At 39.0% G+C, this 26011-nt stretch overlaps 1 protein-coding gene across 8 annotated transcripts in view; it reads right to left on the bottom strand.

The window, feature by feature from the left end:
* SPEF2 (sperm flagellar 2) overlaps nucleotides 1-13108 on the bottom strand; it is a 200909-nt gene extending 187801 nt beyond the window's left edge. For 6 of the 8 annotated variants that reach the window (XM_004453334.4, XM_058307706.2, XM_058307701.2 and 3 more), the window contains exons 1-2: nucleotides 12952-13108; nucleotides 1428-1530 (exon numbers count right to left, since the gene is read on the bottom strand). In XM_004453334.4, coding sequence (XP_004453391.2) covers nucleotides 1428-1530; nucleotides 12952-13009 — 161 coding nt within the window. In that variant the 5' untranslated portion in view covers nucleotides 13010-13108. The remainder of the gene's footprint in view (nucleotides 1-1427; nucleotides 1531-12951) is intronic. The other 2 variants (XM_071207778.1, XM_071207777.1) reach the window with 2 other exon arrangements.
* Between the last annotated feature and the right edge of the window lie 12903 nt (nucleotides 13109-26011).

Here is a 26011-nt window from a genome sequence, read left to right as displayed (position 1 = left end):
GAAAAAAGATAGGAGTAAATATTTGTGAACTTGAGTTAGGCGATGGTTTCTTAGATACAACACCAAAAATACAAATGAAAAAATAAAAAACATATGAATTGAACTTGTTCAAAATTTAAAATGTCTGTGCTTCAAAGGATATCATCGAGAAAGTAAAAAGACAACTCATAGAGTGGGAAAAGTATTTGAAAATCATATACATTATGAGTTTTTTTACCCAGGATATATAAATAATAATCACAACCCAACAACAAAAAAAGAAAGAAGGTAATATAAAATAATAGACAAAGGACTTGTGTAAACATTTCACTAAAGAAGATACAAAATTGGCCAATCAGCATATGAAAAGATGCTTAACATCTTGCAAATCAAAACCATAATGAGATTATCACTTCACACCCACTTCACACCACAATAATAATTTAAAAATAACAGGTGTTACTGAGTATATGGAGAAATTAGAACCTTCAAATGTTGCTAGTGGGCATGTAACACGGTACAGCCACTTTGAAAGCACAGTGTACACAAAAACTTGAACATGAATGTTTGTTGCAGCATTATTCATAATAGCCAAAGAGTGGAATCAACTCAAATGCCCATAAATTGATGAGTGGATAACACAATGAGACATAGTCATATAACTGAACATTGTTTGGCTGGAAAGAAATGAAGTACTGATAACATGCTCAACATGGATAAAGCTTGGAACATAATGTTAAGTGAAAGAATCCAGTTGCAAAGACCACATATTGTACAATTCCATTTTTATGGAAAAGGCAAATCCGTAGAGACAGAAAATAGATTAGTGGTTTCCTAGGGGCATGGAGAGGGGAGGGAAGATGGGGAGTAACTGCTAATGGGTATGAAGTTTTTCCCTGGAATGATAAAAATGTTTTAGAACTAGATATGGTGATGGTTGCACAACACTATGGATATACTAAAAACCACTCACTGAGTTGTACCCTTCAAGTGGTGAACCTTAGGGTATGTGAATTATATGTCAGTAAAGCTGCTTCAAAAAATAAATGATTGTTTTGTAAATTACTAGTTAAATTTTACTTTATATTTTTAAAAGAGCAAAGAAAAGTACTCAATGGCCACTGAACACCCTGTATATGCTATTTCACTGCTTAAAAGAAGGAAGAATCAATTAATGAAAGAGGAAGTAACCAGGCTTAAGGTTGAAGGAAAATAGAGACAATCTGGAGATGAGATATTGCAAGTAACCATCTCTCCTTTGTACTCCTGAGAAAACAGAACCATGTATTAGGGGAAGCAACAATTTCCATAGCTAGGTCTGTTTGGCTGGTTTAGGTTTAGGAAGGGATCTTATGATTGGTGATTCTTTAGATTCAATTTTGAATACTAATATTTCCAAATGCCACAAAAATTGACCTTTTTTAAAAGTAAGGAATAATCTCACTAACCTGCTTTCTGAAAATTTTGAAAAATCATCCTGAAGTTCAAACTTGTGCAGAACTTCTCCAATTAGGTAGCCACTGGAAAATGTCTTAGCAAATGTCTTGGGACCTGAATTTTAAACATTATGATAAAAAAAGTGAATATAATGTTATGCATAGAGCTAACATATTCTATTAGGTATACATGGAATTAAGCCTCCAAACTTTAACTTGAACTCTAAATTTCATGAAAATATTTTTGAAATAACTTATCTTTTGTTAACTAAAAGGAAAAAACTGAGGTTAAACAGTAGATAACTTACAAAGACCTCAAGTAAATGTAAATCAATACTTGATGTTATATGAAATTATGAGAGAAAAGACAACCTCTGATCAAACTGAACAAAACACAAGTAATAAAATTTATAAATAACTTTAGATCTGAAAGCAAACTTTCAATATATTGTATAAAATTACTCTCTAATAGTTATAGTTATCCACATTACCTATGAATATAGCATATTCTGGTAAAGTGAAATGCAATCAAGCTTTTTATACCTTAAGTCTTAATTTTACATTTCTCCTGTAGAAATTTTACTAAAATCATCTGTATCCTCTTAAAAAAATACTACTGATCATAATAAAATTTCCCCTCATGAATTCAGAGTCGTGTCTGTGGTCCAGTTGCCCCATGCAAGTGATATAAATGGGCTAGAGAAAATAGCACAGATTTTGGAGCCACAAACATCTGGGTTGGAATATTGACTCTGCCCCTTACTAGCAGTGAGATGTGGGGCATGCTGCTTAACCTTGAGTTGCAGTTTCCTCATTTCTAGAACAAATATAATAATATCTATCTTGGAAATCTCTTTTAAAGATTAGCAATAATATATGAAAATTGCTTGATACCATGCCATGCCAGTTACATAGTAAGCACATAATGGTAGTTGCAGAAACTTTTTTTTTTCTTTTTGGTGTTAAATATAATTTGTTTTTCTAAAAAAAATAAAAGACTAGTTGGGGTCAGTTACGTTTTTCTAATGTGGTAAATGATATAGCGTTAAATAATATTCAAGGAGCAAATAACTATGACTTTACAGAAAATAAATTATGGAATCATAGACCAAATCCTATATGTCAAATGATAGAAAAATCCTCTAGAAATCTTCAGTATGTTTCTATCAGAGTCCTTCAAGCAAAAACAGTCAAAACACTGTATATCATTGCAGTATCACAAATACAGTTGCATTCGAGTTTCCTATTTTCTCTAATTGACTAATAATAACATGCCTATTTGAATATGAAGCAATACAATTTTTTCATAATTTGTAGAACTAATGCTTGGTTGTGTGGTAGCAGAGGGGTGAGGTGGGTTGATATGGAGGCCACAGCACAGTGGGCTCACTCAAATAATCACACATTATCATAAAAGACTCCTTTGCATATCTGACACCCGTCCACTATTTTATCCAAGACCTTCCTAAAATTTGCTCTCAAAGTGTTTTTCATTCAATACCCCAATTCTTAGGTTCAATCATTCCAATAATGTATACAGGTCATTAAGAAAGATTTCAACTGTTCCCATTGACTCTACTTACTCAGAGTGAGCTCTTGAACTGCATAGCTTTAGAATATATTGATTATGGATATGTGATATTTTATTTATAATACAAAAAATAAAAGTGGAGAATGCTTTTGGGGGGAAATGTTTTTGTCTATGGATCACATTAACAAGAAGTAAAGAAGTGAAACATTTGAAAGCTCTGCAAAAACGTAACTTTCCAATCACCTAAACTTGTGTAAGACTGTTTAGGTATAGTTTGTATGAGACTAGAAACCCTGCACTTATTCTTTTTTTTTAAAGATTTATTTATTTATTTCTCCCCCTCCCCCAGTGTCTGATCTCTGTGACCTTTCAATGTGTATTCTTCTGTGTCCACTTGTATTTTCATCAGGCGGCACTGGGAATCTGTGTCTCTTTTTGTTGCGTCGTTTTGCTGCGTCAGCTCTCTGTGTGTGCAGCGCCACTCCTGGGCGGGCTGCAGTTTTCACGTGGGGCAGCTCTCCTTGTGTGGGGGCCACTCCTTGTGCGGAGGCATTCCTGCATGCGCCAGCACTCCTCGCGCGCAGCAGCACTGTGTGTGGGCCAGCTCACCACACGAGCCAGAAGGCTCTGGGTATCGAACCCTCGGACCTCCTATATGGTAGGCGGATGCTCTATCTGTTGAGCTACATCTGCTCCCTGCACTTATTCTTGAAGTCTAGAGTCTAGCACCTATTACAGTAGATTTTTGTTAGCTTTTTTTTGGGTAGACCACTTTTATCCTGATTTTAAAACTATACTCATTCTAAAGACATGACACATTCTTTCAGAGTTGATGGTTGGATGATTTTTCTTATCAGTTTTATCTGACCTTCCACAGCTGTGCCTTAATTTTGAAATACCAATCTCACTGTTCCAAAAATACTTGAAGAACAAGGATTAATTAGCTCCTGGAGCTTCCACTTAGAAAATCTGGAATTCATGGCATACACCAGCTCTATAATCTTGCCAGCTGAATTATAATTCTTTTGTTGTGCTTGAGTCCATTGCAACATAAACTAAGCTTGCTATTCACTGCCAAGTCAGTGTGCTTTTCTGGCTTCAACATGGCACCACCCGAATATCATAATGCCTTATGACACTACTAACGTGAGGAGAATTTGCCTTGATCTTATGCTAAATACCATCATTTATTTAGCATCTAAGCAGCAAATCAAAATTGTTGTCTTCCTCCTCCACAGTGCAGAGGGAGGCCATCCCACCTGCATCACTGTTGCTTTCTTTTCCCTCCTAGACTCTCCACTGCTCACCACCATTGCTTTTCCACAGTCTGGGCAATCACCACTGCCCTAACCATGCCATCTGGGGTGCTCTGGTTCTGCTTTCCACTCCTACTTTCTGTTCCTTCTTTCTTTTACCCTCTATGTAGCAGAGAAACTGCAGCAAATTGTTGACTATGAAAAGAAAGCCAGTGGAAAAATAAAATCATATTCTGCTCCCTTTAAAAATGGCATGGCATATAATAACGCAATTCTGATATGAATGAAGTAGAAGCATTTAGGGCTAAAAAGGCCAAAGAAGGGCTACAAACATCTAGGAATTTCATTGTCATAGTAGATTATAGCAAATAAAAAAAGTCTGTCTGCATCTTTTTATGCATAAGACATTTTAAATTTATTGCAAGACATAACAGCAAAAAAGAGAACAATGAGTGGAAAACTTCAGCAAATGACAAAGGCAGGAAAGGAGAAACATAGAGAAACAAATAAAAAGAGAAGAAAGAAGAATACGTGCAAGAAATTAGACAAGGTTAGAAAAAGATGAAAAGTGAGCAATCTAGGAATATATAGAGAAAAATGTATAAAATGAGAGGACACATAAACAGCCAGAGAGAGAGAGAAAGAGGTAGGAAGTGGGAGAGAAATACAAAGGGAAAAAAGGAAAAGCAAAAGAAAGCTTCTTCCCTCCCTCCTTTATCATATTTTCTTCCCACTAAATGTTGCTGAATACCATGACTAATTTCATGACAGCTGCCTCTAAGCCTATTTGCACTAAGAGTTGGCATTTCCTGTGGAGAAGAATAGGCTAGGTGACTCAAAGAGGAAGGAACAATGAATGAATATGAGAAATAAATGAGCCTTGAAAGATCAGCAATACCTTCTTCCTAACTAAGGCCTAGAATGATTTACAGTTTAGACAGACTGTCCAGCAATAACTCAACTCTCCCTTTTCCAAGCCACTTTCTGGTCCCTACTGCTAAAATATTTGGTGTGGGGCCTCCTGGACAGCTGGGAGAATGAAATGGCCCAAGATGCTTCTCCATCAAAACGTCCTTGAGAAAGCAAATAAAGAAGATAGGTTCTCTACCTGCCAAAAAGTAATGAGGAGAGCACAGGCTCTGGAGAAAGATTCTCTGCTCATTTATAAGCTACTGGACCTTGGGCAATTACATAGCCTTACAAGTTTCATCTGTAAAAGAGGGAGTGTGATGGATTCTACCTCATAACAGTTGCTTTGAAAATTAAATGAGCTATTGCACATAAAGTGCTTAACATAATGCCTGGGATATGGCAAGGGTTCTGTGACAATTTCTTATTCTCATTATTACTGCCACCTAGTTTAAGACAGTAGGTCATGTTAACTGCACAATTCATATGCTCAAAATGGATGCCCAATGACTGAAGTACAAACATTCTTGTTTAAAAGATAATTATTGACATTGCCCTTAAATTCAGATACAAGTTCATGCTTGGGACCAGATAAGTTATAATATCCTCACCAGCCTGGGGAAACATCTTTTAATCAAACACAGTTAAATTTCCACAAGGAAACATTTAAATATTCACATTGTATAGGATAAATGAAGACTAAATATATCCTCACAGCAGTTTTGCAGACAAATGAATGAGTCACAAACTTTTTGTTTTCAGATTGTTTTGGATTCTGGAATTGCAGACAAGGGATGGTAGAATTATATCACTCTATAATCCAATGGTCTTTGCTCCCCCTTTCCTAGAGGAACAGAGCCTAGCCTGCATATCCACCACATTTAAAAAGTCAAGCAAATTTACTTTCACTTGAGAGACAGAAAAGCGGTCATTGACAGCTGGGAACTGGCCTGGCACTATCAAGCCTCAGTGTGGCTAGGAGCTGACCTGGCTCCCACAACTAGGACTTGGCATTCACCAGGGGAGGTAAACAATTTCATAGCACACCAACTCCAGAGACAAGCCCACTCTGCAATCCTGATGGACCAAACAAAACAAAACAAAATAAAGCACTCTGTAATCATGTCAAACAGATGAAATAAAAAATATTGTCTAAACCATAAAAATATCCTGGCTTATATGAGTGAGTGCGGCTTCTTTCACAATCACAGCTTTGCCTCACTTCTCTGCACCTTCTAGATAAGATTAAATACGACAACCAACCTAGAATTGCCCATGCTTTTGGACAGGATCCAGTTCAGAGCAAAGCCCCACTTCCCTGAACACTTCATTCAAATCACCTAATGCAAGTCCAAACACCACAGGTCCTTTTTAACACCTTTTTACTGAGACTCCACACAGTTCCCCATGGGATTTTGCAAGAAGTCAGTAAAACCAACTTTGTTCAACTATAGGTGATAACAGTCTCTGTGGTCTTTGGCAGGAGGAAATTGACTATTTCTTTCCCTCCAGTGTAAGAATAGGATGACCTACCTTTAGAATTTTCTCCTTTGAAGGTTTGATCATGATTCTTTAAAAGATTTACTATATGAAAGTAAAGTTCAATTGCTCTAATGTTTTTTTTCTAAATGGTTAAATGACTGGATATCATTTTCGAAACTTTGGAATTGAAAAATGTTGACCTTGACTTACACAATAGACTTCTGCTATTAGGTTTGCTGTCTCAATTTCTAGTCATCTGAAGCCAAGTTTTAATCAAGAATAATGCCGAACTAGCTGTGAATTGCCAATTTCTGTTGTGTTACATCAGAAGCAATATATTTTATAATGATCCTGAAAGAAGTCTGAGAAAATGCGTGGTTTAATGATACCCAGTTAAAAGTGCAATGAGCAACAAGTCTGGAGACCCCAAAATCTACTCCTGACTTGCTACTACCTCACTGTATAACCCTGAACAGATAGATAATTGTGTTTGGTTTACTTTCTTCATCTACCAAAAAAGAAGTCATATGATGTCTAGGATTTTCTTTCAGACCTAAAATTATTGATTGTATGAAATAGTAAGATCATGGGGCAGTGATAAGATTACCAAAATATATTATAAAAGATTGTATACAAATAAATATGCAATAGGATATTTGATATTTTGTTCCTTTCTTAAAATATAATTTGATATTTTGGAAAAGACTTGGGCACAAGACCTAATCGACAAAGAGAGTTTAGCACACAAGAGGATCCAATTAAAGTATGTTCACAAAATTTGGGAAAAAGAGTAGAAATGAGCTCTAAAACAAAAACTCCTAAAATTTATTAAAAGGACAAGATTATTACCTATGGGAACACCTTGGGAAAAAACAATTATCTCTTTAATTTTTAAAAATATCATGAATACTATAACCTTGGGATATAATAATTAACCTTATTCAGAATATTTACACTGTAACAATAGAAGCATTCACAAATATTGTAATTTTAAAAGTTTTTGGTGGGGAGTAGATGTAGCTCAAGTGGTTGAGCACCTGCTTTCCATGTACAAGGTCCCAAGTTTGATCCTCAGAATCTCATTTAAAAAAAACAAAATGAAAAGACCAACTCTCACTGAGGAGTGGATGCAGCTCAGTAGATGAATGCCTGCTTCCCATATATGAGGTCCTGGGTTCAATCCCTGGTACCTTGTAAAAAAATAGATTTTGGCAGCAGAAATAACACTGGAAATGACACTGATCATGTTGGCTTCTCTAACACTGTTCAGGGCCTATAGGGTCTCTGATCCAAACAATTGCCACTGCTATCTACACAAAATGTATCTAGAGCAGAAAAGCAAAGCACATGAAATAGTAGCTTGAGTTGAGGATCGTTTGGGTAATACCTAATTCCTGATTATCTACAGGCTATAGGCAACAAGTAGTCCATAGTCTGATATATAAACTTGGGTTTCTTTGGAGTGTGCCAGTCCATTAAGATGGTGGATTATATTCAATTACCTGTATAGATTATTCTGTTATCCTTTTCCCCAAGATAAACTGGTAATCTGGCTAATAAACCCTGCACATTGTAATATGAGATAGTATAAAACAATTCTTAAGAACTAGCTTAAAGTAATAAGAGCAGAGCTTCTGAAATCACAAAGCTGAGAATCAAAGTACCCAGAGCAATCTTCTCAAGATGAACAAATCCATAAAGCTAAACCTGAAACAAAACTTCAGTCTACTTTTGCCTCACTCATGTACTTTCACAGAATATTTAATTCTTCACTGAGTGCCTACTATGTGATAAGCACTGTACCAGAAACTATTCTAAAGTGAAAGACAGAAAAGCAGTTGACAGAGTATTTATTGAGCACTTATAGATGTCAGACACTGTGGAGGATGTTTTGCATTGCATCTCATTTGATAATCTCCCTAATATATAGCAATTTATTATTCTCAATTCTCAGGTTATAAAACTGGAAACTAGAGATTATTATTCCTACTTTGCACACTACAAAGTTGAGACTTAGAGATACTTAACTTTCCAAAACCCAGTTTTCTTTTTATTGCATCTTTACGATTGATAATAAAGTCTATTACCCCTGATACAACTAAGACATGCATAATAAAGTATTTATAATTTTCATTATAGCCATATCCCAAATCCTAAAGAATGTGGGACTGTCCTCTACATTCATCTTTATAAGGATCTGACCTTACAGATTAATAGAATTTGAAGGTGTCTAATCATTTATGGAGAATGTTCAGTTATGGAAGTCTATTGCTAGTTTCCTTTTATAATGAATGCATAAGAGTTTTGGGAAACAGAGGAAATGCTTACTCTTGAAAATAACAGAGTTCTTAAAGGATTTTGCAGCAAATCGTTTAGTGGCATTACTCTACGTTGCTAAAATTTTTTGGTCTTTTTTTATTAGAGAATTTGTAGGTTTACAGAAAGTTCATACAGAAAATACAGAGTTCTCATATACATTGCTTATTTTTCATTATTAAAAATAATTGCTTGAATTCCAGACATAGTTTTAGGATGATCAACATCTTGGATTCCAAAACTTTACATTAACATATATACATATTGCATTATTTTTTAAATAAATGGTCTAGCTTAATATATAATAACTCACTAAAGAGCCTTAGCTTTGAGGACATAGATTTGAGTCGACCTATGTTGAGACTAATTAAGTGTCTGGAGACACCCAGAAACTACCCCATACCACCTCATTAAGTGGAAGAACGCTATTCTCAGTTGAAGATCATCGGAATGCATTTTCTCTCCTTCCAGATATCAAAAGTAGCCCAGGCTATACAAATTCCAATAAGCTTTGCACAAATTGCCATTTATCTTTCAAAATAATTCAGAAGTCATTCAGCTTTTGCCTCATCTAGGCAGCAAATACATTCTGCATTTCACCCTGTCTTTCTTGTCCCAGCTAGCAACGTGTAGTTTGAAACCCTAATTATTCGACTTCTGCCACCTAACCATCGAGGAATTCATTTATATCTGTAGAAGTTATGCCTGTGTAGTTGAACCTTGGTTCTTGTGGCTTCAAATTGAACAAAAGTCTTTATAAAAGGAGCCCAAATGGATATTTTTTTGAAGAGTTGGTTTTTTTAAACTCTAGTCCCTAACTATAAACACTAATATACAATACAGTGCCTAACAGCACAAGTCAAAGAGCTTGTTCAATTCCTAGCCCTACCACCTACTAGCTGTGTCATCTTGAACAAATTATCACCTTCTCTCAACTTTGTTTCCTGTACATCTGCAACAGTGCCTTTTAGGGTTGTTTTTAAGATTAAATTTTTAAAAACGAAGTAAAGGAAAAACCTAGCACAGGGCCTTCCATAAGTGCATAAGTGCTTAATAAATAATGACTTTTATCATTATTATTCTTTCCCATGTATGTTTCATTTGAGAAAATAACTCTCACACAAGCTACTGCAATACTTTATTTTAAGAAGCTTACTTCATTTAAAGCGTAGAATCTCCTTTTCACCATTTTTCATATAAAAAATTGACCTCTCCTGATTTTTTAAAACTACTTTTAATGCTATATTGAATTTTCCTTTCAAACCACAAAAATACAAGCATGAGCCAAATAACACAGATGTATAAAGAGAAAGTCAGCAATCTCTACCTTCCCCAGGTAACCAGTGTTAACAGACTGGTTTATATCCTTCCACATTTTTCTCTATGCTCACAGAAACCACAATATTCATTACATATATATATATATCAACAGTCCAGTATATACCTTTCCACACTTGACTTTATGCTCATATGAACAAATGAGTATCAGTATTTATATATATGTAATATACATATATACATGTATGTATATGTTTTCCCTAATTGATACAAAAATGGAATAATATAAGTCATAATAGCTTCAAGTTTTGTTGCTTACTTGACAAAAATATGTAAATTTCCCTTTGCATCAAAAGATATAGCAACTAACTTATTCTTTCTAACAGCTACTTCACAATCCATAGTATTACACCATCATTTTTACAAGCATTCCACTATTGAAGGATATTCAGTTCATTTCCAATTTTTTGTTCTTTGCCCCTATAAGTCATGTGACAATAAACATTTCTTGTTCAAATATCCTTACATATTGGTGCTTTTATATGTCTGACAGATTCTGAAAAGTGAGAGTTGGCATTTACTATGTACTTTTCTAAATGCTTTCCATTTATTATCTCATTTAATCTTGGCACAACCAAGAGGTGGTATTATTTTCACTATTTTAAGAATATCCAAATTGTGACAAATAGGTCAAGTTATTGAGTTAGTATTGCTGTACAAGAGATTTGAGAGTTTAAATAACATGCCCAAATTCACCAGCTAATAAATGGGTAAGAAATTTGAATCCAGGTTCTCTGGGCTCTAAGTCCATGCCCTTAACATGGTAGGTACTCATATACTGACAAATTACTTTCCTCAGTAGTTGTAGCCATTTACAGTCTCTTAATAATGATTTCTATAAATCACAGAAGACTTCCATTGTGCACCACAGAATGGCTTATCTAGTGATGGGACTCAACAGCAGGCAGTGTGCCTCCTCAGGTGCACAGATGGCTATCTTATTTTTTTCCAACCAAGTGAGTCTGAAAAGCCTTATAGTCTGAAAAGCCATATTAGTCTGAAAAGCCTTTTACAACGTAGAGTTTCCTTAAGTTGGGGACTGTCTCTCGATCCCTCTTAGCAGTAACGATCAAGAAGTAAATACCTACTGCTATTGAATGGGAGGCAGAATTCTGCTTTAGGACTGGGTATCTCTGCTAACCTCTTCCAGATTTACACTGCAGGGAAGCAGAGGCAGGGCTGGGAATTTTCCATTCATAACTTATGGTGTTAAAATTCTTACTTAAAAAGTCACCATTTTTTATCTTCTCAGAATGAAGTAATTCCTCCCCCTCTCAAGCTCAAAATTCCCCAACCCTATTAAAATTTTAATGGTATACTATACTGTTTTTATGTTTCTTATTAATTTTATATTCTTTTCCCAAAAGTGTTTTAATTTGCAATAGAGCCCTGGGGACTTGAGCAGAGTGTGTTTTTTACTAATACATAAACCAAATTAAACTAAGCAATCTGGAACTGCTGTTCCTCTGGAGGAATAAAAACTAAGTATATGATAATGCATTTTGGTTCATATGGTGAGGATGGAGTAAGAAAATCCAGGTGAAAAATATTGTCCTGAGATCGGCATCATATTTTAGGAGATGGAGAGACACAATGGTATGGTTATAGAGCCCTAGGAAAGAATTTATTACAGCTAACAGCAAGTGCATGGGTAGTGTTTTGGCAAAGAAACAGTCCTGGCTTTATGCCCAAGAAGAGCGACTAGAAGTGCTGAAGGTTAAGGATGATTCTACTGAAATAAACACTTTGCCACTACAGAAATGTTACCATTCTGTGACATCTCTGGAATGACCCAAGGTTGGGCTGGCACCATTGCCTCTCTGGTAGCAAATCAACATTATGCAAAGGTGCTTCTGGGGAAACCGACTGAAATAATTTGCACTGGAAATCCTTTGCCTTAAGCAAAAACCATACTAGCTGCAAAATGAACTCTTGCTAAAGACAGAAGGGAGAAAGCTCAAGATGGAGTGCAGTACTGTGTGGCAATGGCTTGGCTAACAAGGAAGTTGCCAGCATGTAAAAGTGTCTCTATGATAGTTAACTTTAGAAACTCTGGGTGGCAACTTTAGGTTAGGATGGAATTAGGTTGGTGAATAACGAAGGTCCTCTTTGGGCAAGAGTTAATGATGGCCAGAAATGGCTAAATTTTGTAAATTTGGGGTAAAAAATATCTAAAGTTTGTAAAAATCAGGATGCCCTGCATTAATTCATTTCACACACCTCTTCCTCCCTAGGGAGTTAGGTATGGAAAGTATGATTAGAAAGAAGTTATGGTAACTTGCCCAGGGGCACACATCTAGTAGAGTAACATCTAGAACATACAATCTGACTTTAAGTTTCCATATTTCACTGGCTTGCCAGCACACCAAACTTCTGGTGATGCCAGGTGGGCAATGTCACGGCCAGATTAAACGTCTAGCAAACTCCTCTCTCCCTCGGAGCAAGAGAGGGCTCCTTCAATTCGTTTCTGCTCTGAACCACACAGGTCAGAAACCCTGCGAGGCTGGACTCCCCGGTGATAATGGGAAACTCCGGAACGGCCGAGTGGGGACATCAGAAGACCCGCGATGGCTGGGGTGAGCTCTGGGGCGGCCGCCGCACCCCACCTGCACAGCTCGCGTTTTTCCCACCACCTTCCATCGGGGCGCCGGGCTTGATACCTCACCCTCCCATCGCTCGCTCGCCCCCGGCCGTGGTCACTCACTCACGGTCCGGGACAGCTTCACCTCCTGGTTGAGCCACTGGCACAAGATCTCCGACATGGCTCCACCCGCACCTCAGACAGTAAGCGGGTTCTAAAGAGGCAGCGAGAACCAAGCCCTCCGGCCCGCGTCCTTCGTTGCCAATGGCAACCCGTTGCTAAGGAAGCGTAGCCAGCTTCGAGCAAGGTGAAAGGCTGGACAAAGACGCGACGAACCAGTCCAGCCGCAGAGAAGGGAAAATTGTGGCCTGCCCCCTGGTGGCGGGTAAGACCCAGACGCGCGCAAGCGCAGGTGGCTCTGAAGGGCCCGCGGTGTGAACCGTGGCCTGAAAGAGGCCGCGGACAAACTACTGGGGAAGGATGGGTGCGGGGAGGGGCGAGGCAGGGAAAGCCATGCACCGAGCCAGGGTTCTTGAGAAGTGTCTAAAGAAAAAGAATGGAACTTTTGATCGAAGGGGTGGAGTTTTTTGTTGTGTTTTGTGTGGTGTTTGTCTTTTAAAGAAACCTGTATTAAAGTTCTTGCACTAATTTACAATTGCCCGTTTGATTTGCGATATTGTGTGGGTTACTCTGGCTAGCATGGAATGCCTCTTACTTGTTTTTTTATTCCCATACCTAGTATAGGATATGACACGCAGCAAGCATTCTTTGATATGTCGTTGCTATTAAAATTGTTCTTTCCTCTATTTTCCCCACGTGTTAATTATTTTAAATTGTACCTAAAAGTTTAAATGGAATAATAAAAAATAAACATATATACTGTACAGAGTATATATGTGTGTGTGTGTATATATATGTACACTATGCACTAATATATAGATTTCATGATATAGAGATAGAGAATCACAAATATAAGGAATTCCCCCCAAACAAGTGTTGTGTACACACCAAACTTTCATTCGTTTAAAACTGTCAGAACACTTCAAAACATACTATAAAGCTACGGTGGTGAAAACAGCATGGTATTGGCATAAGGAAAGACACATAGACCAATGGAATCGAATTGAAAGCTCTGATATAGAACCTCACATATATAGCCACATAATATTTGATAAAGCCACCAAACCCTCTCAATTGGGAGACAGTGGCCTATTCAACAAATGGTGTCTGGAGAACTGGATAGCCATATGTAGAAAAATGAAAGAGGATTACCATCTCACACCTTATACAAAGATCAACTCAAGATGGATCAAAGACCTAAATATAAGAGCCAAGACCATAAAAACCTTAGAAAGCAGTGTAGGGAAACATCTACAGGACCTTGTAATAGGAAATGGATTTATGAATATCTCACCAAAAGCACGAGCAGCAAAAGAACTAATAGATAAATGGGACTTCCTCAAAATTAAAGCCTTCTGCACCTCAAAGGAGTTTGTCAAGAAAGTAAAAAGGGAGCCCACACAGTGGGAGAAAATATTTGGCAATCATATATCTGATAAGAAACTTATAACTTGCATATATAAAGAACTCCTATATCTTGAAAATAAAAAGATAAACAACCCATTTAAAAAATGGGAAAAAGACTTAAACAGACACTTCTCCGAAGAAGAAATACAAATGGCAAGAAAGCACATGAAAAAATGTTCCAAATCTCTAGCTATCAGGGAAATGCAAATCAAAACTACAATGAGATACCATCTTACACCCATAAGATTGGCAGCTATGAAAAAAACAGAAGAATACAAGTGCTGGAGAGGATGTGAAGGAAGGGGAACACTCATCCACTGCTGGTGGGAATGCAGAAGGATCCAACCATTCTGGAGGACAGTATGGTGGTTTCTCAAAAAACTAGCCATAGATTTACCATATGACCCAGCAATACCACTGCTGGATATATACCCAGCAGAACTGAAAACAAGGACACAAACCGATATATGTACACCAATGTTCATAGCAGCATTGTTCACTATTGCCAAAAGTTGGAATCAACCCAAATGCCCATCAACAGATGAGTGGATCAATAAAATGTGGTATATACACACAATGGAATACTACTCGGCTGTAAGAACAAACACACTACAAACACATGTGATAACATGGATGAATCTTGAGAACCTTATGTTGAGTGAAGCAACCCAGACATTGAAGGACAAATACTACATGACCTCAATGATATGAAATAAACAAGCTGCCCTAGATAGCAAGAGACTGAACGATAGGCTTACAGGAAATCGGAGGGTGGAGGAAGGATATGAGCCGACGTCTGCAGGGGTGGAACTTAAGACGAGATGGTGGTAAGTATGAACACAAAGAAGAGATAAAATGGGGGCAAGGGGTTGCCTTTGGTTGGGGCTTTACGGGTTTGAGAGTGGCTGGGGAGGGACGGTTGGGTAATGTTGCCCAAAAGTGGGGGGAGGGAGGGGTAGCATACGAACACAGGAGAGGGTCAGGTGTTGGTGGAGAGTAAAATGCCGAGAAAATAATATCAAAATATAATAAAGAGGGTTACCTGTTTAGAATGCTTGGAGGGGAGGGTCTGATGCAGGACGGGCTCCTGGGGAATGTCTAAATGCTCATTCTGCCAGAGTGGGTGACACCATGGGGTAGAATCCCAAGTAGTGAGAGTGGGGGTGGACCCACATCCTGGGGAGGACTAATGCCACCAAATAGAGGGAACTCTATCCCTCGAGAGAAAGGGTGGCTCCCAGGGCATTGGGGCAGATGAGCAAGTTAGGCCCTAAACACTATTCCATCTATCTCTGGAAGTGGCCCCTCAGGAAACAGAGGTTGACTGTCACTGTGGGCACCAAGGTGGAAGGGAAAATGGACGTTAAATGTGTGGAACCAAAGTAAATGGGGGGCAAGGGAGGAGTTTCTTGAGAGTACACAAGGATGGATATAAAACATGTAATATTACACCATAACATATAGGAGACGACAGACTGATAATGTAAACCATAATGTAAAACATAGGAGGACTAAAAATGTAAAGAACTGTGTATCCTAAAGTATGCACCATAATGTAAGCACAGATATTACCATGTTAGAAAGCTAATATCTCAGACTCTGTACATCACCTTAAGTAAATATGATGTGAATAGGGTGTAAGAGTATCGCTGTGGAAGGAAAAAGGTGTTGTGGTGGATGTATGGGAGTGCTGTATATTATATATATGCATTGCTGTGGTCTAGGACTCCTACGAAGAAACGCTGAATAATTAGGGGGGGGGGGAAAAAAAAAAAAAAAGGATAGGATGTGGAATTTTTTCAAGTCAACATTCTTTATCTAAGTTCTTTATCTAACTTTATCCAAGTTCTTTATCTATCCTTTAAACCCATCGCTATATGCCATTCCCTAGTAAGGGACCATGACATTATATTGGGCTTCAAATTTCGGGGAGTTCTGGATCACAGAGTGTTTCAACAATGGCAATGGAGGGATACTGGTATGGGATACCAATGACAGGTGATATATGGCTGACAGGGAACTGTACAGAACATATGTCCAGGGTGCATGGTAATGATTGGATATACTCATAGTGGCAACAATTAAAAACCCAGCAGGGGGGGTACTGGGTTCCTGGCCAGTGGTGCTCTGTCGTGGTCCCTAGGGGAGCAGCGATAGTCTCCCAGGTACAGCGGCGGGGACCGGGAGGGAGTGAGGGTTCAACAGTGAGCCCCTGATGCTAATGACTATGCTTGTGAGCTGATAAACCTAAAATAAGAACAAGGCCTAGAGCAACATTGTGCCTGGGAATTTCCTCCTGTCAGCCTTCATGTTACTCAAATGTGGCCAGGCTCGAAGCCAAACTCAGCATGTAAATGCAATGCCTTCCCTCCGAGCGTGGGACATGACACCCGGGGATGAGCCTCCCTGGCAACGAGGGACCACTATCAAATACCAACTGATGATGCAACTGGGAAAGGACCTTATATGGAAGGTTCAATGCGGATCAGCAGAATATCCATGTCTACATAAAACAACATGACTTTAAAATGCTGTTTGACCTAAAGTAAGGGGGAAATGGAAAGGAGAAATGAGTTTATATGGCTACGAGTTTCTAAAAAAGAGTCTGGAGGCTGGCAGAAGGATTGCCCTCATGCACAACTGAGCAGAGTCAGAGAGACAGATAAAGCAGATACAACCCCCAGATATTGGTTCCTATGAAGGCTAAAGAGACCCATGAGAGTTATGGTCATGGCCGATGGGGTTTACTACCAGGGCAGATGGCCCCTCTCTGGAAACGGTGTTTATGTGTGATGAATCTGGGCTCAGATGGGATCTCCCTTCATAAGACTTTCATACTAATCTGCTGGAGGTGCAGTTAACGTTGGGGTTTAAGATATAGTTAGGGGATTTGAATCTCTGGACTGATAATGTGATAGCCAGGTCCTGAGCCTCAACAGACTCCAGCACCTACAATCTGATTTATTGGACTTACCACACTCAGCTAAGATGGAGTTGAAGAAGGACAATCACCACACCATGGAGCCTAGAGTGATTACAACTGAAAATGGGAGGATGGCAGCCAGCATCCATGTGGAATCTGAGCCTCCTCTTGACATAGAGGTGCAATGGACACAACCAATCCAATGTCCACATAGAAGAGGTGGCATTGGATTGGGAAAAGTGGACATGGTGGACGATGGGTATGGGGAAGGGCAGGAAGAGATGAGAGGTGGGGGCGTATTTGGGACGTGGAGCTGCCCTGGATGGCGCCTCGGGGGTAATCACCGGACATCGTGGATCCTCACAGGGCCCACTGGATGGAATGGAGGAGAGTATGGGCCATGATGTGGACCATTGTATATGAGGTGCAGAGGTGCCCAAAGATGTACTTACCAAATCCAATGGATGTGTCATGATGATGGGAACGAGTGTTGTTGGGGGGGGAAAGGGGGGGTGGGGGGGTGGGGTTGAATGGGACCTCACATATATATTTTTAATGTAATATTATTACAAAGTCAATAAAAAAAACAATAAATAAATAAATAACAAAAAAAAATACAAACATTGACATTTCCTTTAAAAAAAAAAGTTAATTTAACATAGTAAAAGGGATTTGTAATTTGACTATATATATAGTTTCAAAACAATACAGTACATAAAACATTAATAATACTTTAAAAAAAATAAAATAAAATAAAACTGTCAGAACAGTAACAGTAATGAGCTCCTACAGCAAACATCTCCTGAGATTGATTTGAAATTGATCTGTGGATCCAAATTGGATAAAAGTTTAGTGCCATTTAACTGTTGGCTTCACTTAATTCCTAAACACCCCATCACCTGGATATCATGAGTACTTGTAGTGGTTACAAGTTTTCATTTTGATCCTACTTTCCTGTTTTAAATATGTTCTTATGGTAAACCCCAAATTACTTCCCAGGATAGCAATCAGCCTTCCTGTATCTGTTTCACAGACCAAACCAACTACAGTTAGTAACAATATCTCAGGAAGTGGGAAGTCAGAGAAGGATAGTATCCCATTCACAGCTATTATTTTCATATCTTGTACAAAACGCATTATTTTAGTTAAGATGGGACTGCCAACACAGCAGGCATGGCTGCAATTGGAATTCTAAGGGAGATTTTGCCAACAAAATTGAGAACTGGTATATCAATATGGCTCACCTTCAAGTTACATAAATGTGGATGATCAGAAGATTAAAAAAAAAAGCCACTATTGCTGGGGAATATATTTCATAAAGCCATATGCATTGCAAATAAGCTCTGAAAATGCTTTTAAGGGATGGATATGTGCCTAGAAATGGCCTCTGCAGCACTCCTGATTCTTGTCATCTTGGTACTAAGAAGTTTTGAGCTTTAATTTCAGTCCGTAGAACTAGGAGGACTGAAATGAATGTTTTTCAGATTGCTGAGAAAATTGCTTTTTGGAAGGGCACAGGTGATGAAGCACCAAACTCCAGAACAATACTGGAAAAAAGTGTCTATACTCATAGACCACCTGTAGTTATAGGCTGTTTTGTCTAAATTCAGTGAAAAATCTTTGTTTCAAAGGGTTATTTGTAGTGTTTATGTATGGAACCCGGATCATAGTTTGCCTGTGTGCTATTTTGGAAAAGAAGTTTACATACAGGATTTAGATACTAAATAAAGATATAGATACTTACTTTACGGTTCGATACCCAGGACCTCCTACATGGGAAGCTCAACCACTGAAATACATCCACTCCCCAAAGAGAGTTGACTTCTTCATTTGTTTGGGTTTTTAAAGGAGGTCCTGGGGATCGAATCTCCTATTGGCACGAATTGCTTTTTTCCCCATGTGGAATCAGTTGGAAGAGGAAGAAATGATTAAAAAATTGGACAGTTTCCCATCTCTTCTTGAGACGGCTTCCTTAATGTTTTTAAGGAGTTATCTTTTGAATATCTGGCTTCTGCATCCAAACATAACAACCACAGTAATTAAAAAACGTAATAAAATATTTTCTTTTTAAAGTACTTTCTGACATTCTGAATTATAAATTTTTACTTTTCTGTAAATAATCAAGGATGAACTATAAAAAGTTATTTTGAGCCCACAAGATAATTTGAAAAATTATACTGTTTACTCGAATGCAATCCATTAGAAAGTTTTTCTTATTCTTACACAGATAAATTGTAACATTTTTCAAAATTGGAATGAATCACTCTTAATAAAGCCCAAGCTTTGGAACCAAACACACCTGAGGCTGGAGGGGATTTTGGAATAAGTAGATGCCACCAAGATAATTCTTTGTTAAAGCAATGGGTAAGGCTTAGGTGGGGGAGATGAAGGGGCTTTTCTCCCCTAATGCTTCCCGTAGCCTGGTGACTCTTGGAGAGACCAAATTGCTGCCACTTGGAGGGACAGACGCACTATTGAGACTGGGGACCTCTCTTTCTGTGGCAGACTTGCATTGATGAGAAAGTAGCTGCTTCCATGGGCTGGTGAGCCCCGTGTCCCAGGCACCCCCATGGCCCAGCTTGCTGATGCATGGGGTCCAGTCATACGTGGGTGTTTCAATAATCTCACATATTTATTTTTGGCTGTTCTGAAAGTAAAAAGGTATCTACATAATGATTCATAATCAATCATTTATTAATCCTTAGCTTCTCAGTTACAATCCCACTAAAGATTCTTTATGATCTAGCCTCAATCAAACCTTAAATGTAAGCACCAATTCCCTTTGCGACTCCTGCTCACATCTCTTTACTGTGTCCAGTTTTCTCACCCCCACACCTCACCCCAATTCCCTCTGAAAAAAAAAAAAAGGCAACATTCTCCACCAACCAAATCTACCTGTCCTTCAGGGTCAAGCTCATCAGCTACCTTCTTCACAAAGCCTCCTCCTATTCTCCTACTCTTCCAGTTTCATCTTCTTTTTGAAAGCCCAAAGCATTTTCTTTTAAATTCTAATCCCAGCCACCTAACTCCTTCCAATGGCCCACAGTAAGTCTGTAGTAGAATATCAGTAAGTCCACTCTAGTCCATAATTCATTCCCCAATCCTGAGGATTCTGGGATGGTATGCCCACTCCCCCTCTAATTGAGAGGGGGCTTCGATCCCATATGGCTGATGGATGGGACTCTCTTGCTTGCAGTTGTAGGCTCTCTTGGGTCCTTGTTACTGAGGTTATCCATCACAACCTCGTTAGTTGTTCTGGGTGTGCCCAATGAACTGGAATGTAGGTGTGGCCACTCTGTTGAGGCTCAGGGCCCAGCTGGCACATGGACAGTACAAAGATTCAAGTCTCTTGGACATATGCCTACTAACTCCAGCACTGACTTTAAGTTCAAATAGAAGAGAACAAAGGGTCATGTGTAGGGAAACCACAACTGAATCCAATTCTGACACACTGGGGAGCACAGCCCCAAAGTAGGGCCCACTGGCAAGGCATCATACTCATGAGTGATATGCCATGACCATGGTGACTGGATGTCTCCAGAGCCCTAGGAGCCCTGTTATCTAGGGCAGTATCTAATTAGGCAGTCAACGAGATCCTGATGAGATATGCATAAGTGTAACCTCTGGAATGACCTCCTGACTCACTTTAAAGAATCTTAGTCATATAAACTAATTTGTTTTTACCTTTTCCCCCTTTTGGTCAAGGTCTTTTTCCAGTTGCATTGCTAGTTGGTGCTTGGTAGTAATCCCTTGGTGCCAGGGAGGTTCATCCCTGGGAGTCATGTCCCATGCTGGTGAGAAGGTAATGCATTTATATGCTGAGTTCGGTTTAGAGAGGGGTCACATTTGAGCTACAAGGAGGCTTTCAGGTAACTCTTAGACACCCTATAATACTATGCTAAGTTTCCATTTCAAGAGTAAAGGTTCATAAGCATGGTCATCAATACCAAGGGCCCATCAATGGACCAACCTCTTCCACTAGTCATTGCCCCTGTACTTGGGGAATTCTTGCTATTCCAATAAAGAATGTGGCAGAGCTCCTCAGGATAGGAATTTGATATTCCTTTGGTTATTGTATGACTCTCTACCCACCATGACAATGCCCCATGAACATATGATCACATTTACATGCCTAATATTTATGCCATGTGAACATTGTCCCATGTATCCCCCTTCACTGACACCCCACACAAATGGCCCTCCCCTGCCACAGTTGTAACCCTTCTGTGATCCAAAACTTCTTAAAAAATGAGGTGAATAAAATAGTCAAAAACAATTAATAAGAAAATGAAATAATAATGATAGTTTTAAAAATAGGTAATAAAATACAAATTAAAAAAACAAATTTTAAAAATTGGGGGATAATAAAAATAATGAAAAAATATAAAAAATTTTTGACATTTTGCTTTTCATCACTGTAAGATCTGTTGTCTTGTATGTACAGTGACATTTTCTTCCATTTATTCCCCCAGTCTTACTTTTATTGATTTTGTCTTCACACAAGTTTTAGGTCACAGCAAGGTCACATACAGAATATAGGGGACTCCCATATATCTATGGATTGCTTTTTTCACAGATAATATTTAAATTTCAAATCTTTAAAATTAATCAGGTTTGAAACAAAATCAAGTAGGAGAAAGTAACATGGAAAAATTTGAGTAATTCTGTAATTGAGACAGACAAACCTAATTTCATTTAACAGAATTTTTGCTCTACTTAAGTCTAAAACATGTTAAATATATACATATATTTTCCTCCATACTAAAGTTTTCTGAAGAGCCAAAATGACACTTTAATATCTGTTAAAGGTAGAACCCAAAATTCATGTCTTTTTCATTCCCCAGCAAAATATGAAACCTTACCAGGAAGCCATCTTAGTTTGGTGACTGTAATCAAATTATTATTATAAGTCTGAAGTTTTTGCTGGTAAAGCTCATCTCTCTCACAAATTAGACTTCATAGCCAAAGATTCTTTATGAACTGTAGCTCAGTGGTTGAGCACTGGCCTCCTGCAAACAAGGTCCAGAGTTCAATCCAATCTCTGGTCCTCGTAACTCATCAGCCACCTTGTCCCTTAGTAACCTATATTCTAGACCCTGATGCGGTCACCCCTCGGGCTGAAGTGTGGTTTGCTGGCCTGGCGAGGGGAGCGGCCGCGGTAGGCCTAATTCCGCTGCCCCCATAATAGGGTGGTTGGTCGGGCCCACCGCCACCCCTGAAGGAAGCTCGGCATGGGCGCAGAGTGCCCTCGGGTCTCCCCTTCTCGGCAGCCATGTTCCGCGGCTGCCCCTCCTCCCAGATGGCGCCACCCGATGCCTTGTGGGGCGGCACCCTTCTTCTTCCTTCTCCCTGCGCAGGCGCAGGGCAGAAAATTCCAGTCTGCCCTTTTCCCCTCCCCCGACAGCAGCAACAGCCAGGCGTGGGCGGAGAAATCCAGTCTACCCTTTTCCCCTCCCCCGACAGCAGCAACAGCCAGGCGTGGGCGGGAAACTCCAGTCTGCCCTCCACCCCAGCAACAGCAGCCACCAATCCCTAAACCCTGCCCCTTCCCCCAGCAACAGCGACAGCCAATCCCTAACCACCACCCCTCCCCCGTCCAGTACCGCCCACTGACCTTTTGCCGGCAACCAATCAGAACAGGGCGTGGCTTCAACCAATCAGCCTTCCCCAGCCCCTATAAAACTGTTGCCTCTCCCTCAATAAAGTGGACTTGCGTGTTTACCTTGTCTCCGCGGTAGTTCTTCTGCCGTGTGCCCTCCAGTCCTGAGAGCCCCCGACAAGGGCCTGGCCTCCCTTGTCCCCAGTTCGTCGCCTGCTTCTCCGGGCGACCCCTTTGTCGCCGGCTTTGCCGGGCGACCCCGTCAGCCGAACCGCGCAACCCCTTGTGAGACCGATCCCTCGTCTGCTGCCGGACCGACCCCTCGTCCCAAGTGGGACCGACCCCTCATCCCAAGCGGGACCGACCCCTCGTCCAGAGCTGGACTGACCCCTCGTCCGCAGCCAGACCCCACCTCTACCGACCGAGCAAGCCGCCGCACCCTGACTCTATGAGTTTGCTTATACTAATTATTTCAAAACAGTAAAACATACAATGTCTGTTCTTTTCTGTCCAGTTTATTTCACTCAAGATGATATCTTCAATATTCATTCATGTTGTTTCATGTATTAGGACTTCATTCCTTGTAACAGCTGAATAATATTCCATTGTACATATACATACCACATTTTATTCATCCATTTGTTGATTGAAAGACATTTAGGTTGCTTCCATTTTTTTCCCATTATTGTGAATAATGCCACTGTGCATATTGGTGTGCAAATATCTATTCAATCCTTCCTTTCAATCCTTTTGAGTATAGACCTAGTAGTGGGATGGCCAAGTAATATGGTAGTTCTATACTTAGCTTCCTGTGGAACTGCCAAGTAGTATGCCACAGCAACTACATCATTTTACATTGTCACCAACAATGAATGAGTATTCCTATTTCTCTGCAAAACTTGTAATTTTCAAGTTGTTTTTTTTTTATAGCAGCCATTCTAATGGGTGTGAAATGGTATCTCATGGTGGTTTTGATAGGCATTTCCCTGATGGTTAATGATGTTGAACATCCTTTCGTATTATTTCTGTCCATATGTATATCTTCTTTGCAGAAGTGTCATCTCAAGACTTTTTCCCATTCTTTTTAACAGGGTCCATTGTCTTTTGGTAGTAAAGTGGAAGAATTTCTTTATATATTATGGTTATTAAACATTTATCAGATATGTGGTTTCCAAACACATGTTTTACTTTCATGATAAAGTTGCTTGAGGCACAAAAGTTTTTAATTTTGACGAGATCCTATTTATTATTATTTTCTTTCCTTTCTTATATTTTGGGTATAAAATATAAGAAACCATTACCTAAAGGAAGGTCCTGAAGATGTTCCCCTACATTTTCTTCTAGGAGTTTGATAATTTTCTCTCATATATTAGGTCTTTGATACATTTTGAGTTGATTTTTGTATAAGGTATGGGGTAAGATTCCCCCTCTTTTTTTTTCTTTTCAAATGGCGATTGTTTCCCAGAACCATTTATTGAAGAGACTGTTCTTTTCCAATTGAGTGGTCTTTGACACCTTGTCAAAAATCAGCTGGCCAAACAATGCTAGGGTTGATTTCTGAGAGCCCAGTTCAATTTCCTTGATCTATATGTCGGTCCTTATGAAAGTGACATGCTGTTTTGATTAATGTGGCTTTGTAATAAGTTTTGAGATCAAGAAGTATGAGTTCTTCAACTTAATTGTTCTTTTTCAAGGTATCTTTAGCTATTCAGGTCCCTTGGCCTTCCATATAAATTTGATGATTGGCTTTTCCAATTCTGCAAAGAATAGTATTGGAATTTATTTTAGGATTGTCTTGAAACTATAAATTGCTTTGGGTAGGATTGATATCTTAGTAATATTTAGTCTTTCAATCCATGAACATAGAATATTCTTCCATTTACTTAGGTCTTCTTTGACTTTATTCAGTAATATTTTACAGTTTCCTGTATACAAGTCCTTCACATCATTCATTAGATTTATTCCTAAATATTTGACTTTTTTAGTTTCTATTGTGAATGGAATTTTTCATTGACTTTTCCTTCCGATTGTTCATTGCTTATGTGTAGAAACACTACTAATTTTGCGGTGTTGATCTTGTATTCTACCACTTTGCTGAATTTAATTATTAGCTCTAGGAGCTTTGTTGCAGTTTTTCAGGATTTTACATACATAGGATTACCCTTTCTCCAAATAGGAAAAATTTTACTTCTTCCTTGCCTTTTATTTCTTTTTTATATATACTTGCTCTGGCCAGAACTTTCATTACAATGTTGAATAACAGTGGTGACAGTGGGCATCCTTGTTTTGTTCCTGATATTAGAGGGAAAGGTTTCAGTTTTTCATCAGGATGTTAGCCATGGGCTTTTCACACATGCCCTCTAACATGTTAAGGATGGTTCTTATTCTTTGTTGGGAAGTTTTTGATTACTGGTTCAATGTCTTTACTAGTAATTGCTTTGTTGAGCTCTTCTGTTTCTTCTTGAGTTAATGTAGGTAGCTTGTGTGTTTCTCTGAATTTGTCCATTTCATCTAGGTTATATAATTTATTTGCATTTAGTTGTATATAGTATCTTCTAACAGTCTTTCCATTTCAGCATGTTTGGTAGTAATGTTCCATTTTTCATTTTTGATTTCAGTTGTTTGTATCCTCTCTTCTTTTTTCTTTGTCTTTATTTTTAAGATTTTATTTATTTATTTATTTCTCCCCCCATTGCCCCTGGCCCCAGTTGTCTGTTCTCTGTGTCTATTTGCTGCGTGTCTGCTTCTATGTTTTTCTTTGTCCGCTTCTATTGTTGTCAGAGGCATGGGAATCTGTTTCTTTTTTGTTGCATCATCTTGTTGCGTCAGCTCTCTGTGTGTGCAGCACCATTCCTGGGCAGGCTGAACTTTCTTTCAAGCTGGGCAGCTCTCCTTACGGGGCGCACTCCTTGCGCATGGGGCTCCCCTACACGGGGACATCCCTGCGTAGCATGGCACTCCTTGCGCGCATTAGCACTGCGTGTAGGCCAGGTCCACACGGGTCAAGGAGGCCCGGGATTTGAACCACAGACCTCCCATGTGGTAGACGGACGCCCTAACCACTGGGCCAAGTTCACTTCCCTCTTAGTCAGTAGTCTTGATAAAGGTTTGTCAATTCTATTGATCTCAAAGAG

This window comes from Dasypus novemcinctus, chromosome 2 (genome assembly GCF_030445035.2).
Source record: "Dasypus novemcinctus isolate mDasNov1 chromosome 2, mDasNov1.1.hap2, whole genome shotgun sequence".
Lineage (NCBI taxonomy): Eukaryota > Metazoa > Chordata > Mammalia > Cingulata > Dasypodidae > Dasypus > Dasypus novemcinctus.
This window is presented reverse-complemented; position numbering and strand designations above follow the sequence as displayed.